This window comes from Lynx canadensis, chromosome B3 (assembly GCF_007474595.2).
Source record: "Lynx canadensis isolate LIC74 chromosome B3, mLynCan4.pri.v2, whole genome shotgun sequence".
Lineage (NCBI taxonomy): Eukaryota > Metazoa > Chordata > Mammalia > Carnivora > Felidae > Lynx > Lynx canadensis.
In genome coordinates this window covers 64,238,443-64,257,332 of record NC_044308.2, presented here as the reverse complement: position 1 = coordinate 64,257,332, position 18,890 = coordinate 64,238,443, and the positions used below count along the sequence as shown (strand labels likewise).

Sequence of the window (18,890 nt, the reverse complement as noted above, 5' to 3'; positions counted from 1 at the left end):
GAGATGTTGTGTGTTCATTTCCAGACCACTGCAGTAAAGTGAATATCACAGTAAAGCGAATCAAATTAATTTTTTGGTGGGGCGCCTGGGTGGCGCAGTCGATTAAGCGTCCGACTTCAGCCAGGTCACGATCTCGCGGTCCGTGAGTTCGAGCCCCGCGTCGGGCTCTGGGCTGATGATGGCCCAGAGCCTGGAGCCTGCTTCCGATTCTGTGTCTCCCTCTCTCTTTGCCCCTCCCCCGTTCATGCTCTGTCTCTCTCTGTCCCAAAAATAAATAAACGTTGAAAAAAAAAAATTAAAAAAAAAAATTAATTTTTTGGTTTCCCAGTAATATATATTGGGTTACCCCAGTAAATATAAAAGTTACATTTACAGTATACTGCAGTTTTTTTAAGTGTGCAGTAGCATTATGTCTGAAAAAAACCCAATGTACATTAATTAAAAAATACTTTATTCCAAAAAAATGCCAGCTATCATTCAACTTTCAGTAAGTTGTAATCTTTTGCTGCTAGAGGGTCTTGACTCTATATGCCAGTGGCCTCTGATCGATCATGTTGGTGGTTGCTCAGGGTTGGGGTGGCTGTGGCAATTGCTTAAAACAAGGCAACAGCGAAGTGTGCTGCATGAGTGGACTCTTTTACAAACATTTTCTCTATAAAATGCGATGCTGTTTGATAGCATTTTACCCACAGTAGAACTTCTTTCAAAATTGGAGTCCATCTTCTCAAACCCTGCTGCTTTATCAACTAAATTTATGGAATATTCTAAATCTCTTGTTGTCATTTCAACAATCTTCACAGTATTTCACCATGGGAAGATTCCATCTCAAGTTATCATTTTCTTATCCATCTCGTCATCTCTTGCGGTTTGTCATGAGATTGTAGCAGTTCAGTCACATCTTCAGTTCTGCTTCTAGTTCCCTTGCTGTTCCCACGACATCTGCAGTCTTCAGCCTTCAAAGCCATCCATGAGGTTCAGAGTCACCTTTTTCCAGACTCCCGTTAGTGTTGGTATTTTGATCTCTTTACTTGAATCATAAATGTTCTTAATGACATCTAGAGTAACGAATCCTTTCCAGAAGGTTTTCAATTTACTTTGCCTGGATCATCAGAGGAATCACTATGGCAGCTGTAGCCTTAAGGATTATATTTCATAAACAGTAAGACTTAAAAGTCACAATTACTCCTTGATCTGTGGGCTGCAGAATGGATATTGTGTCAGCAGACATGAAAAGAGCATTAATCTCATTGTACATTTCTACGAGAGCCCTTGGGTGCATTGTCCATGAGCAGTCGTATTTTGAAGGAAATCTTTTCTTTTGAATAGTAGGTCTCAACAGTGGGCTTAAAATAGTCAATAAACCGTGCTGTAAATGGATGTGCTTTCACCCAGGTTTTGTTGTTCTACTCATACAGCACGGGCACAGTAGGTGTAGCATAGTTCTTAAGGGTCCTATGATTTTTACAGTGGTAAATGAGCATTGGCTTCAAGTCCCCAACTGCATTAGCCCCTAACAAGAGGATCAGCCTGTCCTTTGAAGCCAGGTATTGATTTCTCTCTAACTACGAAAAATCCTACATAGCATCTTTCAATAGAAGGCTGTTTCATCTGCACTGAAAATCTGTTGTTTAATGTAGCCACCTTCATTAATTGTCTTAGCTACGTCTTCTGGATAGATATCCAGGGTAGCTTCCTGCAACTTCTATATCACACTTGTTGCTTCACCTTGTACTTCATGCTGTGGAGACACCTTTTTTCCTTAAACTTCATGAATCAACCTCTGCTAGCTTCAAATTTAAACTTCTTTTCTGCAGATTCTTCACCTTTGTTAGCCTTCATAGAATTGAAGGGCATTAGGGCCTTGCTCTGGATTAGATTGGTTTAAGGAATGTTGTAGCTGGGTTTGATCTTCTATTCACACCACTAAAATTTTCTCCATATCAGCAGTCAGGCTGTTGCACCTTCTTATTCGTGTGTTCACTGGAGTAGCACTTTTTTAATCTCCTTCAAAAATTACCAAAATGAGGGGGGACGGACGCCTTGGTAGCTCAGTTAAGCGTCCAACTCTTAATTTTGGCTCAGGTCATGATCTCACAGTTCAGTTCATGAGAGTAAGCTCCGCGCTGTCAGTGCCAAGCCCGCTTGGGATTCTTTTTCTCCTTCCCTCTCTGGCCCCTCCTGTGCCCATGCCCCCTCCTTCTCCCTCCCTCCCTCCCTCTGTCTTTCCCTTCACCCCCCACCCAAATAAATAATAAGCTTAAAAAAAAAAAGTACCAAAATGTGACGCAGGGATACAAAGTGACCAATGTTGGAAAAATGGCAATGGCACTGATAGACTTGTTCAGCACAGGGTTGCCACAAACCCTCAATTTGTAAAAACGCAATCATTTGTGAAGTGTAGTAAAGTGAAGTGCAGTAAAACTACTTTTAAACAGTTTCTCAGATATTTCTCAGGTGAAGTTGAAACTACTGTATTGTGGGGTGTGTAGGTAGTATGTGTGCATAACTTTATTTAAAAAAATTTTTAGCATTTATTTTTGAGAGACAGAGACAGAGCCAGAACGTGAGTGGGGGAGGGGCAGAGAAAGAGGGAGACAGAATCCTAAGCAGGCTTGGATGTCAGCTGTGCTGACAGCTCAGAGCCTGATGCGGGGCTCAAACCCACAGACCGCGAGATCATGACCTGAGCTGAAGTCAGATGCTTCACTGACTGAGCCACCTAGGTACTCCTGTGTGCGCGTGACTTTAAACAAAAACAAAATTCAGTATTTTAAACACTATAGAATTTAAAACAAAACTATAATCATGTAAGAGTTTTAAGTAATTTGCTTAAATATGGCTATTGAAAGGATTAAATAACATGGCAGTGAACATGGACTAAGGATTAAATAACATGGACTTGTGAACAGCTGGGGGTGGTCTATTCTAAAGGCCAATGGTTATTCAAACCACTCTGTCAGCTTATAGGTTGGTTAGAGCTAACATTCTCCCCTGGGTTGAGCACTCTGTTCATATGAGAAAATATTTTCACTTTTACACTTATACGTTCTTAAATTGTTGATTTACTACTGGTAGGTCTCTCCTACTAGACTTTAAATTCTGCAGTAGGTACTATCCCATTTTTTAAGTTTCCTCCTGCCCTCTTTAATTTGTCTTTGTGATAAGAATACTTAACATAATGGTCTACCCTCTTAGCAAATTAAAAAAAAAAATTTTTTTTTTAATGTTTATTTTTGAGAGACAGAGCATGAGCAGGGGAGGGGCAGAGAGAGAGACACACAGAATCTGAAGCAGGCTTTAGGCTCTGAGCTGTCAGTGCAGGATCCGATGCAGGGCTCGAACTCCACAACTGTGAGATCATGACTTGAGCTGAAGTCAGAAGCTTAACCGACTAAGCCACCCAGGCATCCCCTTAGCAAATTTTTAAGTATATGATACAGTATTATTGTTAACTAGTTACTTTCCTATAAAGTTGGTCTCTGGGACTAAATCATCTTGTATAATTAACAAAATTTATCAGACTTTGCTTGTGAGGACTCTGCCAAGTCCTTCTGATTTGAAAGCTTCATTAAAACAGATCACCTGTTTTTCAGAAATTTATATTTGATAACTTCCAGTTTTTCCCCTCCCCCAGCCCCTGGCCACCACCATTCTACTCTCTGCTTTATGAATTTGACTGTGTTAGATTGCTCAGAAAAGTGATATTGCATAGCATTTATCCTTCTGTGTTTGGCTTATTTCCCTTTGCCTAGTGTCCTTCAGTTTCATCTGTGTGGTCGCAAATGGCTGGATTTCCTTTTTTTTTTTTTTTTTTTACGGCTGAGTTAATATTCCATTGTATGTATATACCACATTTTCTTTATTCATCTGTTGAAGGGCACTTAAATTGTTACCATATCTTGGCTATTGTGAACAGTACTGCAGAGAACAGGGCAGTGCAAATCTCTTTGAGATCCTGATTTCAGTTCCTTTGGATATATACCTAAAAGTGGGATTTTTAAGAAGTTCTTGCATGTTTTAACATTATTCATTTTTCCTTTTTTTATTATAGTGTTTTTAAGTACAGAGCTTCAAGCTTTACAGATACTACAGAATAAGAAACATAAAAATTCTCAATTAGATAAAAACAGTGAAATTTATCAAGAAGTTGAAGCTATCTGTGATACTCTTGGTGTACCCAAGTCAGCAACTTCTGACATTCCGCTTATGCTAAACCAAGTGGAATCAAAGGTATCGTATTTATTTTTCATTTTCCAAAAATGGAACTAAATGCTAACATGTAAATGTACTGAAAATGAAAATATTTCCTTTAAGATGCATTCCATTTCAAGAGAAGTTTATCTTCCTGTAAAGTAAATTTTGGATTCTGAGTTCATATGCGTATGTGACTTAATTTGCCAATAGCTAATATTCAGGAATCAGATCTTAATGAGTGAGGGCCTTTAGGCTTTGCAAGAGTATTCTATGATAGAAATCACTTTGCAAGTTAAAGGATCCCTTTCCCAAGTAAAGTTAGAATGTAGTATAATGAAAGAAGTAGAGTAATCCAAAGTTGAAGGCAAACTACATTTTTAAAAAAATGGATATTGTTAATAGAATTGTAATGTGGTTGTCTTTGGCAGTGAGCAATCACAATTTCTGGTGGATAGGTGTTTAGGAAATGTTTGTTGTATAGAAAATAAATGAATGAATAGTGTCCTGATGTAGTTAAAAACAACCACAAGCTGTGTACCTCAAACTTTGTGAAATTTTCTCTTCAGTTGTTAAACTACTCTTCTTCCCTGTTGAGCCACATATTAGAGAGAATGCTACCCTTGCAGTCCAAATTCCAGCCTATTTCCTAGGATTCCTCAAGGGGAATAACACAGGATTCATTTTAAAGGAAAAGAACGTTCTTACTCTCAAGAACAGGTTAAAGCTCCATTTTTATACATGCTGTGTTATACTAAATTCTTGGATAAAATATTCCTGCATTGATAATTTAGGAACTGAAAAGATAAAAAGATTTGTCTTAATTGAACATAACAGAATTTTGGTGTCATTAACATGAAAACACAATTTTAAAAACATTTTTTCTTTTTGTGGAACCTGCAGACCAAAGAATAACTCTTTTTGAATCACTCAAAAGCGTTATGGAGTTAACAAGTTACTCTTCAATGCTTTTCTCTTTTCCTCTGGATTAAGAATGATCTAGGGTTGGCTAAAATGTCTGGGATAATTTCACCTTGAGACAGATATCTAGGCTTTTTCTAATCTTCCTGTGCTTCTACATCTTGATCCCCAAAAGGCTTTTCTTTTTTATGGGTCTCAGTTACAATTAAAAATATCCCTGAACCTGTTGTTTCTCTACTTGAAGTAGGCTATGCATAATGCCTACGTTCAAGTGCTGGCAGGCTAATCTGAAGGTACTTGCTACTGTGGCCATTGTGGCCAAATATTTTCCTAAAAGGACTTTGTTCTCCATTCCTTATTGAATATGCTTTGTCACCATTAGGAAAGAAAATTAGTGTTTTCTAACTTGAAGCTGTTCAAGTGTGACTCTAAAGTAATTATAGTAATATTAATGGCAAACATATACATTTACTGTTGTAAATGTTTACATATAATAATTCATTTAATTCTCACGTCACATATAATGAGGTAGTTGCTATTATCTACAACAGCCATATGAGGAAAGTAAGGTGCTGAAAGATGGAATAAATTGGACAAGCAAGTTTCTAAGTAGTAGTGGCAGACCTGAAGTTTAAATACAGGCAACCTCCAGAGTCTGTGCTCTTAACTTCCTATTTGAGTTGAACTCTCAAACTTACTGAAACTGTTGTCCAATGTTGAAATCCTGGGAATGGAACTGAGCATGATTACATGTAAGAAGTTATAAGTAAACATTCAGAATCCCTCTCGAGTGAGGAGTTACAACTCAGACTTTTAGTAACATATGAAATAATCAAAATTGGAGGTGTTTGCAATAGTTGGGAAATCTACAGAAGTTGAGTATCTTAAGAAAATAAGTTAATTCTTTATAATAAGAATTGTATTGTTGTAGAGTAGATTTGCCACGAAGCTAATAGAGCTTAAGCTTTGGGGCCTCTCATTTGTACAAGCCTTTCTAAGCTAATTTTTTAAAAAATAGCTTTCTCAAGGTAGAGTTTACATGTCATAAACTTCACTCGCTTAAAATAGATAGTGAATTTTATTTAGAGAGTACAACCATCATCAAAATCTAATTTTAGAACATTTCCATCAGCCTCCAAAGAAACCTTCTGTCCATTTACAGTCACTCCCCATCATTACCAGCAGTTTCCAAGTTAATTTTATGTTCACGGTTTTTAACTTTTTCTTAAAGAATGCCCTTAACATTAAATAAGCTTGATATTCCTCAAAATCTGAACTGTCTTGATTGTACCTTATAACTAAGAAACTGTAGATATATCATTCTGTTTTGAAATTGTTTTTAGATAATGAAAATTTCTTCAGTTAGGGTGAGCCCAACTTAGGCTATCATTTCTCAGTCGTTTTGTTCGGGATAAATTACTGTTATTGGAATGGCTGATATTGCTAGAGCAAAAACAAATGTCTAATAACTTCTTTACTAAAACAAAAGTGTTGCAAGTAATTCAAATTAGTGGCTTTGCAAAAGTCATGAAATGTGTATGTGGTGACTATAATTTAGAGGACTTGCTCTCTTGCGTTTTGCTGAACAATGAAACCAGAATGCTTGCACTTGGCATGTATACAGAAGCATGCATAAGAGTGTGCCATTTCAAGGAGAAGCTCCCCAATTTATTTCACATAAGGCCACACAGATTCTCATAGTAAAACCTTTCAGTAGCTACTTCTTTAGTCGTCTATATACATTATTTCTTATTCTGGAAAAGAAGATACTCTGCACTGTGCTGATATTCTTTCCTAGTATGTGAAGGTATATTTCATTTATTTTACTTGAACATTTCACTTATTCTTCAGCATTCAAAACAGCATTTTAAGGATAATGTTGTTTTAAATTAGGGATATACTTTTTCACAATCTTTTATATTTACTTTTAGGTGAAGGATATTCTCTCAAAAGTCCAGAAAAATCATGTGGGAAAACCACTGCTGAAAATTGATTTAAATCTGGAACAGGCGGTAAAATACCTTGCTTTATTCCCTTTATGTAATTCAATTAGTGAATATGACTTAATTTTATTAGTGGACACCTAGATTTTACAATGGGTAGCATACCTTTATTACTTTAGAGAATTAAAATGGATTGACATCCTAGAGTAATAGGTCCTGACATTTCAGATTATTAATTGTCCAAGAGTATAGATAGCACCCAGTATGTTAGCATAGTTGTGATTAGAAAAAGATAGTAGCTCAAAAGCCAACAAGGTGGAAATTTTTGGCATTTTCTTTCCTTATTGGTCCAGACCACTTAGCAAGTAGATGTTTTACTTAAAACGCTTGATTGAAGATGAGGTAAAGTCTCCCAGTTGTAGAGTTTAATTCATATGTTTAGTATTTCTGAATATCATAAATGTTCTCTCAGATACTCTTTATTATTCAAAAAATTTACCATAAAGTCTCATGGGATCAGAAAATGGTTACCACGTACAATATCTTTCGAATCAGGAGGTATTGACCACAGTTTTCAAATTTCTGTGTATACAGAGTGTAAAGTTTTTGATTTTTGTTTCTGAATTCTTTAGGAACAACTGGAAAGAATCAATGAAGCTCTTTCCTGTGAATATGAATGCCGCCGGCGGATGTTGATGAAACGATTAGATGTGACAGTGCAGTCCTTTGGTTGGTCTGATAGAGCAAAGGTAGGGCTGTTTTCCCATTTGTGTCCTGTAGGTGGTACTCTGTGACAGCTCTTCAGGCTGCACTGTTTGTCATTATGTAATTGTGCCACATTTGCACTTACCACTTACTCTGAAGCACATGCCCGGGCCAACTACTGCTCTTACATAATGATCCTAGTCTTTTGTAAATCCCCGTTTGCAGATATTTTGATTTCTTTCCAAATGTTTTCACATTGATTTTAAACTACTACATGTTGTGATTTATGCAATGATAGGCATAAAAGAAGGGGTGTCATATGAGGCAGTGAGATAGATACAGTAAACAACCGGTCAAGAAAGGAGACCATTGGAATAGGTGTAGGTAGTGCTGATGCCAGAACAAGTCTTCTGAAAGGTGTTGTAAGGCTCTGGACTGTGTTCTGGTTTAAGAGGAGGTTGGATGGTGGGGGCATTCCCAAATAATGGATTTATCACATAGCTTTCTAGAGAGCTGTCTCCCATCACTCCCATTTTATGCCTTTAAACTGTATTCAAGCTTCGTCTGGGTACCCTGCCCCACTCTGCATCATAGTCTAGAAATTCTCCAGACAGTAAGCTGGGACAGTTAATAGGGCTTGCCTCATTTGCGTCCCCTGTTTCAGGGATTACTGTTCTGTGCTCCTTCATGTCCAGTGTGTGGAAATCACTAGTTCACATGGGTTGTCCACTTTTGTTTCAGGTGGGATGGTAAATCTGGTGCCTCTTACTCTCACATATCATACCATCATCATCGTCGTCATCGTTATCATTATGTTTTTTTGTATTGACTAGGCAGTTCTACCCCATGTTGTATCAGCTGGGGCACTTGTGCAGCTTCATTCAGCTGATGCTGGGACTGGGCTGGAATATTCAAGATGGTTGTCTCATAGTGTGGGTTCTGCTGATTGTTGGTGTGCTTTGCCTGTCTTGGTTCTTAAGTAGTCTCTGTTTCTACGTGGTGTTTTGTATTGGTTTACTATGGCTGCTGTAACAAATTAGCATACACTTAGTGGCTTAAATAATGAACATTTATTCTTATAGTTCTAGAGATCAGAAGTCCTAAAATGAAGGTATTAGCAAGGTTGCATTCCTCCAGATACTATAGGGGAGAATCTCTTTCCTTTGTATTTTCTAGCTCCTTAATGCTACCTGCATACCTTGACTCGACTCGTGACGTCATCCTTTTATCTTCAAAACCAGTAGTGTAAGATCTTCCAGTCTTTCTGTTTCCATTGTCACATCACCTTTTGTGTCTCTCTTACAAGTATTCTTGTGATTATACTGGGCCCACTCACATAGTACAGGATAATGTTTGTATCTGAAAATCTTTGAATTAATCACATCTGTCCAGACACCTCATCTTCCTTACCACTATAGGAGGTGATTTTTCTGAATCCTTGCATTGGAAAATGTATTTATTCTCTTGTCACATTTGATTGATAGTGTGGGTAAATATAAAAATCTAGGTTGAACCTATTTTTCCCTAAAAATACTGAAGGCATTGATTCATTGTTTTCTAGTGTTTTGTGCTACTGGTGAGAAACCTGATGTAGTTCTGTGTCCTTTTGGATAACTTTTAAAATTTTTTCTTGGGAAACTTTTGGGCTTTTTCTTTAGCTTTGGAGTTCTGAAATTTCATAGTAAGGGTTCGTATGGGTCTTTTCCATTCATTATGCTAAAACAGTAAATGGACCTTTGAATGTATAGACTCTTATCTTTTATATTTTTCTTCATTAATCTCTTTCATTTTGTTTTATTTTCTCTTTCTGAAATTCTTATTAGTCAGATTTTGGACATCCTGTATACATCCACTTAAGTTGCTTTATTTTTTCTCCCATTTTCTATCTGTTTTCCTTTTTTGATACGTTTTCTTAGAAATGCCCTCAATTTTATTTGTATTTGGTATCGAATTTTTGTTTCTGCCATCATTTTTTAATTTCCAGGGAATCTTTTTGATTCTGTAGTTTTCCTTTTTTTCATATTTTTTTCTTGTTTTATGGATGTATTATCATCTTAAATAAAAATGAAAAATTAAAAAAAAAAAGGGTCTTAAATTATCTCTGTTTCCTCCAGCGTAATTTTTTACTGGTTTTTCTTAGTCTCTTGCTTGTGGTGGTTTTCCTCAAATGCAGGATGGTTCTTGGTTGCTCATATTAAGAGCAAGACATTGAAAAGCTGTGTGCTTTGCTTTTTAGATTTCACATATAAGTAAAATCGTAGGTTATTTACCTTTCTCTGTCTGGCTTATTTCACTTAGCATTAAACCCTCTAGATCCACTCATGTTGTTGCAAATGGCCAGACTTCATTCTTTATTATGTCTGAATAATATTCCATTATTTGTTTATATATATGTGTATACACACAATCTCTCCACATCTTTTTTTATCCATTCATCTATCCGTGTCCCCCGATAGGTTGCTTCCTTATCTTGGTTATTATAAGTAATGCTGCAGTGAACATAGGGGTGCATGTATTTTTTCAAATTAGTGGGTTTTTTCCTTTGGGTAAATAGCCAGAAGTGGTATTACTGGATCGTATGGTAGTTCCTATTTTTAATTTTTTGAGGACCCTTCATAATGTTTTCCACAGTTTCTGCACCAATTTATGTTTCCACCAACAGTGCACGAGGGTTCCCTTTTCTCCACATGTTGCCAACATTTTTTATTTCTTGTCTTTTTGATAATAGCCATTCTGACAGGTGTGAGATGTTATCTCATTGTGGTTTTGATTTGTATTTCACTGATGATGAGTGATACTGAACATCTTTTCATGTGCCTGTTGACCATCTGTAGGTCTTCTTTGAAGAAATGTCTATGTAGGTCCTCTGCCTTTTTAATATGATTTTTTTGGATACTGAGTTGAATGAGTCCTTTATATATTTTGGATGTTAAACCCTTATTGGTAATATCCTTTCAACCATACCTTCAGTAGGTTGCTGTTTAGTTCTGTTGATTTCTTTGCTATGAAGAAGGTGTCCTCTTTGGTGTCATCTCATTTGTTTATTTTTGCTTTTGCAGTCCTTGCCTGGGAAGACAGATCGAAAAAATACTGCCGAGACTGATACCAAATAGTTTACTAATTGTTTTCTTTCAGGAATTTTATGGGTTCAGGTCTTAATTTAAGTGTTTAATCCATTTTGAGTTTATTTTTGTGTATGGTGTAAGAAGATAGTCCAGGTTCGTTTTTGTACATGTAGCTGTCCAGTTTTCCATTTATTGAAGAGACTGTCCTTTCCACATTGTATATTCTTGCCTTCTTTGTTGTAGATTAATTGACCATAAAGCATGCATTTATTTCTGGACTCCCTATTGTGTTAAGATGATCTATGTATCTGGTTTTGGTACTACCAAACTGTTTTGATTATTATAGTTTGTGTACAGTTTAAAATCAGGGAACATGATATGTACAGTTTTGTTCTTTTTCACAATTGCTTTTGCGAATTGGGGCCTTTTCTGGTTACGTAGGAATTTTAGTACTATTTTATAGTAGTGGTATTCTGGTTCTGTGAAAAATACTGTTGGGGTTTTGATAGAGATTCCATTGAATCTGTAGATTGCTTTGGGTAGTATGGACATTTTAATAATACTAATTCTTCTGATTCATGAGCATGGTACATCTTTCCATTTATTTGTATTCACTTGCTTTCATCAGTGTCTTGTAATTTTCACTGTACAAGTTTTTCCCCTCATTGGTAAATTTTATTCCTAAGCCTTTATTCCTAGGGTTTTGATTTGTTTTTTTATGCAGTTGTAAATAGATTTGTTTTCTTAATAACTCTTTCAGATAGTTGTTACTAATATATACAAACAACAGATTTCTTTATGTTATCATACAACTTTACTGAGTTCATTGATGGGTTTTAATAGTTTTTTGGTGGAGTCTTTAGGATTTTCTGGATACAATATCAGGTCATCTACACTTAATGACAGTTTTGCTGCTGCTTTCCAGTTTGAATGCCACATTTTTTTCCCCTCCTTGCCTAATTGCCCTGGCTAGGACTTCCTCCATCTTAGAGGGCATTCCTTCAGCTTTTCACTGTTGAGTGTGATGTTTGCAAAGGTTTGGTCTTATATGGCTTTTATTTTGTTGAGGTATGTTACCCACTGTGTTGAGAGTTTTTATCATTAATGGATGTTGAATTTTGTCAGATGTTTTTTTCTGCATCTATTGAGATGATCGATCATATGATGTTTTCTTTCTTTTTTTTTTTTTTTTTTTTAGAAAGAGTGTGAGAGAGTGTATGTGTGAGAGGGGAAGGACAGAGGGAGAGGGAGAGAGCATCTTAAGCAGGTTCCAGGCTGGGCATGGAACCTGATGCGGGCTCAATCTCAGAACTGTGAGGTTATAACCTGAGCTGAAATCAAAAGTCAGATGTTTAATAAACTGAGCCACCCAGGCTTCCTGCCCAATCATAAGATTTTCATCCTTCATTTTGTTAATGTGATGTATCTTGTTTGATTTACAGATGTTAAACCATCTTGTGTCTGTAGAATAAATCCCACTTGATTATGGTGTATATTCTTTTTAATGTAGTGTTGAATTCATTTTACTAATCATTTGTTGAGGAGTTTTGTATCTGTGTTTATCAGGGATATTGGCCTGTAATTTTTTTGTTAGTGCCTTTGTCTGGTTTCAGGGTTATGGTGGCCTTGTAAAATGAGTATGGAAACATTCCATCCTCTTCAGTTTTATGGAATAATTTGAGAAGGGAATGATGATTAACTCTTTGAATGTTTGGTAGAATTTAGCTTTGAAGCTGTCTGATCCTGAACTTTTTTTGTTGGGAGTTGTTTGATTCCTTATTCAACTTTATTGCTAATAATCAGTCTATTCAGAGTTTCTCTTTCTTCATGACTCAGTCTTGGAAGATTGTATGTTTCTAGGAATTTATTAATTTCTTCTGAGTTGTCCAATTTGTTGGCATATAATTGTTCAATAATCATCTCTTAGGGTCCTTTGTATTTCAATGCTACCAATTGTAATTTCTCTTTCATTTCTTAGTTCTGTTTGGGATATTTTCTGGATGAGTCTGGCAAAAGGTTTTTTTTTGGATGAGTCTGGCAAAAGGTTTATCAATTTTGTTTATCTTTTCAAATAACCAGCTCTTTGTTCCATTGATGTTTTCTGTTTTTTGGTTTTTTTTTTTAATCTCTAGTGCATTTATTTCTGTTTTGATCTTTATTATTTCCTTCCTCTGTTAACTTTGGGCTTTGTTCTCCTTTTTCTAGTTCCGTTAGGTGTAGAATATTTGAGGTTTCTCTTGTTTTTTGAGGTAAGCCTTTATTGCTGTGAACTTCTGTCTTAGAACTGCTTTTGTTTTATCCCAAGGATTTTGGAATATTGTGTTTCCATTTTCATTGTCCCAGTATTTTTTTATTTTTTTCTTTGATTTCTTTGTTGACTCATTGTTTTTTGTTGTTTTTTTTTTAACACGTTTAATTCCACACGTTTATTTTTTCAGGTTTTCTTTTCTTTTTTTTTTTTTTTTTTTTTATGCTTATTTATTTTTGAGAGAGAGGGAGACACAAGATCAGAAGCAGGCTCCAGGCTCTGAGCTGTCAGCACAGAGCCCAATGCAGGGCTTGAACCCACAGACCATGAGATCATGATCTGAACCCAAGTTGGATCTTAACCAACTTAGCCACCCAGGCACACCTCCGATTTTCTTCTTGTAATTGATTTCTAGTTTCGTGCTGTTGTGGTTGGAAAAGGTGCCTTCTAGGACTTCAGTTTTCTTAAATTTATTGAGATTTCTGTGGCCTAACATGCCATCTGTCCTGGGGAATTTTTTGTGTGCATTTGAAAAGAATGTATGTTCTGCTTTTTTATGTAATGTTTTGTATATATTTATTAAGTCCATTTGGTCTAATGTGTTGTTTAAGGCCATTGTTTCCTTGTTGATTTTTCTATCTGGATGACCTATCCATAGGTGTAAGTGGGGAGTTAAAGTCCCCCACTATTATTGTGTTGCTCTCAACTTTTCCTTTTATGTCTGTTAATATTTGCTTTATATATCTAGGTACTTTCTTGTTGGGGTACATAAATATTTACAAATGTTATATCCTTCTGTTGGATTGACCTCCTTTTCATTGTGCAATACCCCTGTTTATCTTCTGTTTTGGTGTTTGTTTTAAAGTCTGTTTTGTCTGATAAAAGTATTGGTATCCAGTTTTCATTTCCATTTGAATGGAATATCTTTTTTTATTCCATCACTTTCATCCTTTTTTATCTTTAGATCTACAGTGAGTGTCATGTAGGCAGCATATAAATGGTCCTTGTTCTTTTATCTGTTCAAAACGTACAGGTACCTTTTGATTGGAGAATTTGTTCCATTAACATTTAAAGTAACTATTGATAGGTATGTACTTAATTGCCATTTTGTTAATTGTTTTCTGGTTATTTTTATAGTTCTTCCCTGTCTTCTTCCCTTGCTCTCTTTCCCTGTAGTTTGATGCCTTTCTTTAGTGTTAGGTTTAGCTTCTCTTTGCTTTATTTTTTGTGTATCTATTAATAAGGTTTTTGGTTATGGTTACTATGAGTTTCACATATAACCTGTATATATAGTGGTCTATTTTAAGTTGATGGTCACTTAGAATATGTTAATGAATGCATACTCTGCCTTGCCACCAGTGTTTTATGCTTCTGGCATCATATGTTGTGTCATTTTATTTTATATATCCCTTAACTAATTATTGTAGTTATAGTTGTTTTTACTACTGTTGTCTTTGAGCTTTCATACTAGCTTTCATACTAGCATTGTAAGTGGTTGATCCACTCCCTACCTTTATTATGTAATTGCTTTTACCAGTGAGATTTTTTTCTTTCATATATTTCCTTATTTCTAGTCATGGCCTTTTATTTCTACTTAAAGAATCCTTTTAATGTTTCTTTTGGGATCTGGCAAGTGTTGATGAACTCTGTTAACTTTATCTTGTCTGGGAAACTCTTACCTCCCTGTCAATCCTGAATGATAACTGTGCTGGATAGCATATTCTTGGTTGTAAGTTTTCCTTTCAGCACATTGAATATATCATGTCACTCCCTTCTGGTCTGCAAGCTTTTTGCTGAAAAATCAGCTGATAGCGTTATGAGAGTTTCCTTGTATATAACTAGTTGTTTTTCACTTCTTGCCTGTAAGTTTCTCTCTTTATCTTTAACTTTTGATATTTTAATTATCAATGTGCAATGGTATGGATCTCTTTATTTGGGTTTTTCTTTGCTTCCTGGACCTGAATGTCTGTTTCCTTCCCCAGGTTAGGGAAATATTCAGCCATTATTCTTTCAAATAAGTTTTCATGCCTGTTTTTTCCACTTTTCTCATTCTGGAACCCCTAGAATGTGAATATTAGTACATTTGATGTCTTGGAGGTCCCTTAAACTATCCTCATTTTTAAAAGTTCTTTTTTCTTTTTGTTGTTCTGATGGTGGTGATTTACAGTACCTTATCTTCCAGGTCACTTTCTGTTCTTCTTTATCATCTAATATGCTTTTTGATTCCCTCTGTCTTTTTTGTTTCATCTGTTGCATGTTTCAGCTCTGATTAATACTGTCTTACACTTTTGAACAGTAGTACTGTCTTACACTTCATCCATTCTTCTGAGTTTGATGAGCATCTTTATGCCCATTGACTTTGAACTCTGTTTCAGATAACTTCTGTTTCATTAAGAGCTTTTGTTGAGGTTTTGTTTTGTTCTTTTTTTTTTAAGTTTTTTTTTTTTTTTCTTTATTTTTGAGAGACAGAGTGAGACAGCGCACGAGTCGGGGAGGGGCAGAGAGAGGAGACATTGTATCTGAAGCAGCCTCCAGGCTCTGAGCAAGCTGTCAGCACAGAGCCTGACACGGGACTTGAACCCATGAACTGTGAGATCATGGCCTGAGCTGAAGTTGGTCACTCAACCGACTGAGCCACCCAGGCGCCTCTGTTTTGTTCTTTTATTTGGAATATATTTCTGTGTTTCCTCATTTTGTCTGACTCTGTTTCTATGTGTTGAGCAAATTGGCTACCTCTCCTGGTCTTAAAGGAGTGGTTTTATATAGGAGATGTCCTGTGGGGCCCAGAAGTGCACTCCCTCCTCATCACCAGAGCCACATGCTCAAGAGGCATTTTCTGTGTGAGCTACGTATACCTCCCTATTCTAGGACTTGGCCAGTGGGTGAGGCTTTCAGTGGGGTGCCAGCAGCATTAGCATGTTAGATTGAGAGTTCCAAGATGGCACCTGCTAGCATCAGCACTAGCAAAGTAGAATGTGATCTTCAAAAGGGCCCCTGACGGTGTTTTCCGTCTCTAGAGTGTGTCTTAGCAATTGCCTGCCTGTCTGAGCAGCATGAGCCCTCTAAGAGCAGGTTCTCTGTTCCCTGTAGCTCTGTGGTTTTCCTGGATGTAATCTCTGTTTTGAAAGTCTGGCTTTGGGGCTCTCTTCTCTCTTGTGCAGGATCTAAAGGTTGGAGTACCTGTGTGGACCTCCAGCCCTTCACTCCTCAGGAAGAAGTTCCATGTTTTTGAAATCTTTCCTGTCTGTGGATTGCTGTGTTGTGGTGTGGGTTTTTTCCCCCTCTGGGGGGGGGAGGAGGTCTCTGCCACTTTGATTCCTCTTAGTCCCTCCTTGTGGAGGCTCTGTTCATTCAGTTTTCAGGACTTTTTTTTGAGGGAATTATTCTATATGTAGTTTCATATTTGTTTTGACCAGTGGTGGTAGTGAGTTTAGGATCCTCCCGTGCCACCATCTGAACTGTCCTCTGAGAAACATTTGAGCATAGGAATCATAGAATAGCTATAAGGCAGAGTTGTAGAGCTGTCATTCATGTATTTTCTTTCAAAAAACATTTATTCAGCACCTCATATGTGTCAATCACTGTATGGGAGGTACCAGTTTTATAAATTTAATAGTTTGTTTATATATTGGGTCTTCAGCTTAACCTGATAGAATTTTAATGATGAAAAGGAATTTAAGAATATAAGGAAAACTATGAAATGTAGTGCACTAAAAGGATCTTCATATACTAATTTAGGATACTTTCAGTATGGACCTTAAGTTGACACAGAAATCCAAAACAAGTTGTTGTTTTTTTTAATTTTTTTTAATGTTTATTTTTGAGAGAGAGAGAGAGCATGAGCAGGGGAGGGGCAGAGGGAGACTGAGACACAGAATTTGAAGCAGGCTCCTGGCTCTGAGCTGTTAGCACAGGTTATGACCTGAGCTGGCAGTCTCAAAAACAACTTTTGACAGGTTGTTTTCTTTGAACATTTGGAGTGGCATGGACTCATGGACACGTTGACTGTTTACTAGCCTTCATCTTGGGGACTTTGAGAAAATATGCCTGTAGGAAGTAACTTGATATTTATCTTCTCATCTTGGTTTTTTTTTCATCATGTTTTAGGTAAAGGAGGTTGTGTTTTTGTTCTTTATTCCTTAGTTTGGATGATTTTTAAAAATTCTTTTTCTTAGGGTCAGCTTGTCTTTTCATTTGATCCTTTTCAATTGATTATATGAATACATGCATTGGACCCCAGGTTTTCTTGTTAAATGTAACACATTATTATTATTTCCCCCCTATTTCATGTGTCTGAGATTGTCGAATGACTCATAAAATATTGTTCTACAGCATTTAAACTCTGCAGGATATTTTATCATCTAGGTATACTCTGTTGGTATTGAGGTTTTCCTTAATTTTATCTGTTTGACCCTTAATGAAATCCTTGGAGCTGAATATTTGTTCATGTCCATGATACATTTCTAAAATGGGATTTTTTGATGAAATAATATGTATAAGTAGATTTTAATATTTTTGATGCATACTGCAGGGTTGCCCTTCAGAAGGATTATATATATTAGTATGGATAATCTGATTTCTTTTCTCTGTTATTTTGTTAGTATTGAGATAGGACTGTGAGTATAATTTTATAGTTTGCTTTTTTCACTGAACATATTGTGATCATTGTCCTGTATCTCTAAAAGTTTTAATACTCTTTTTAAGTTAATTTTTAATTTCTTTTTTTTGAGATATGATTCACCATCGTAAAGTGTACGTACGGTTCAGTGGCTTTTAGTTTATTTACTATATTTTTGTAACCATTACTACTGTCTAGTTCCAGAACATTTCCATCACCCTAAAAAGGAACATGTACCCATTCTCTGGCAGCTGCCACTATGATCTGCTTTCTGTCTCTTTGGATTCTTATAAGTGGAATCATACACTATGTGGCATTTTATGTCTGGCTCCTTAGCATAATGCTTTCAAGATTCATCCGTTGTTTTTGAATATAACAGTACTTCCTTTCAGTATCCTTTTTATGGCTGCATTATATTTTATCATATATTGATGCCATAGTTTACTTTTTTATTTTATACATTTTTTTCCTGTGTTAATTGCTAGGAATATTAATGTATGTAATTTTTATTTGTAAATTTCGAAGTATATTCCTATGGTGGATTCCTAAGTGGAAGTTTACTGTGTCAAAGGTTATGACTCTTTTAAAAAAAAAAAAAATTGTTTTTAAGTTTATTTTTTTGAGAGAGCGAGAGTGCAGAGCCTGACACAGGGATCGAACCCACAAACTGTGAGGTCATGACCTGAGCTGAGATCAAGAGTTGGATGCTTAACTGAGTGTGCTACCCAGGTGTCCCAAAGCTTATGACTCTTGATGCTCTTGATTCACATGGCCAAATTGTTTTCTGGAAGGTTTTTATGAATTTAAACTCCGGCCAATAGAGTAAATGAAATTTTGTCCTCACTTTAGTTTCTTTAATATTTAGAATATTAACAGTTTGATTACTAACTTGATGGTTAAAAAAGACTAAATTGTTTTAAGTTGTATATTTTCATTATTAGTGAAGTTCAACTTTTTTCCATAAGCTTATTAGTCATTTGAATTTCCTCTTGTTTCGAAATCTCTTTTTGTCTTGTCCTTTTTCCCCTTTGGGTCTTCCTGTTTTCCTTTTGATTGAGCTTTTTATATATTAAGGAAGTTAGTTGATTTATTTGTGGAATATATTTACACCACTTGTTTTATGTTTTTGATGTATAGAAATTTTAATCTTTATAATATAGGTAAGTTTTTCAATTTAAATTAAAACTTGAAACACTGAA

The 18,890-nt window shown here is 36.0% G+C and overlaps 1 protein-coding gene across 1 annotated transcript in view; it reads left to right on the top strand.

Annotated features, from left to right (window-relative positions):
- Positions 1–18,890, top strand: part of FAM98B (family with sequence similarity 98 member B) — a 35,846-nt gene that overhangs the window by 12,607 nt on the left and 4,349 nt on the right. The window contains exons 4-6 of the mRNA XM_030318536.1: positions 4,052–4,230; positions 7,044–7,124; positions 7,688–7,804. Coding sequence (XP_030174396.1) covers positions 4,052–4,230; positions 7,044–7,124; positions 7,688–7,804 — 377 coding nt within the window. The remainder of the gene's footprint in view (positions 1–4,051; positions 4,231–7,043; positions 7,125–7,687; positions 7,805–18,890) is intronic.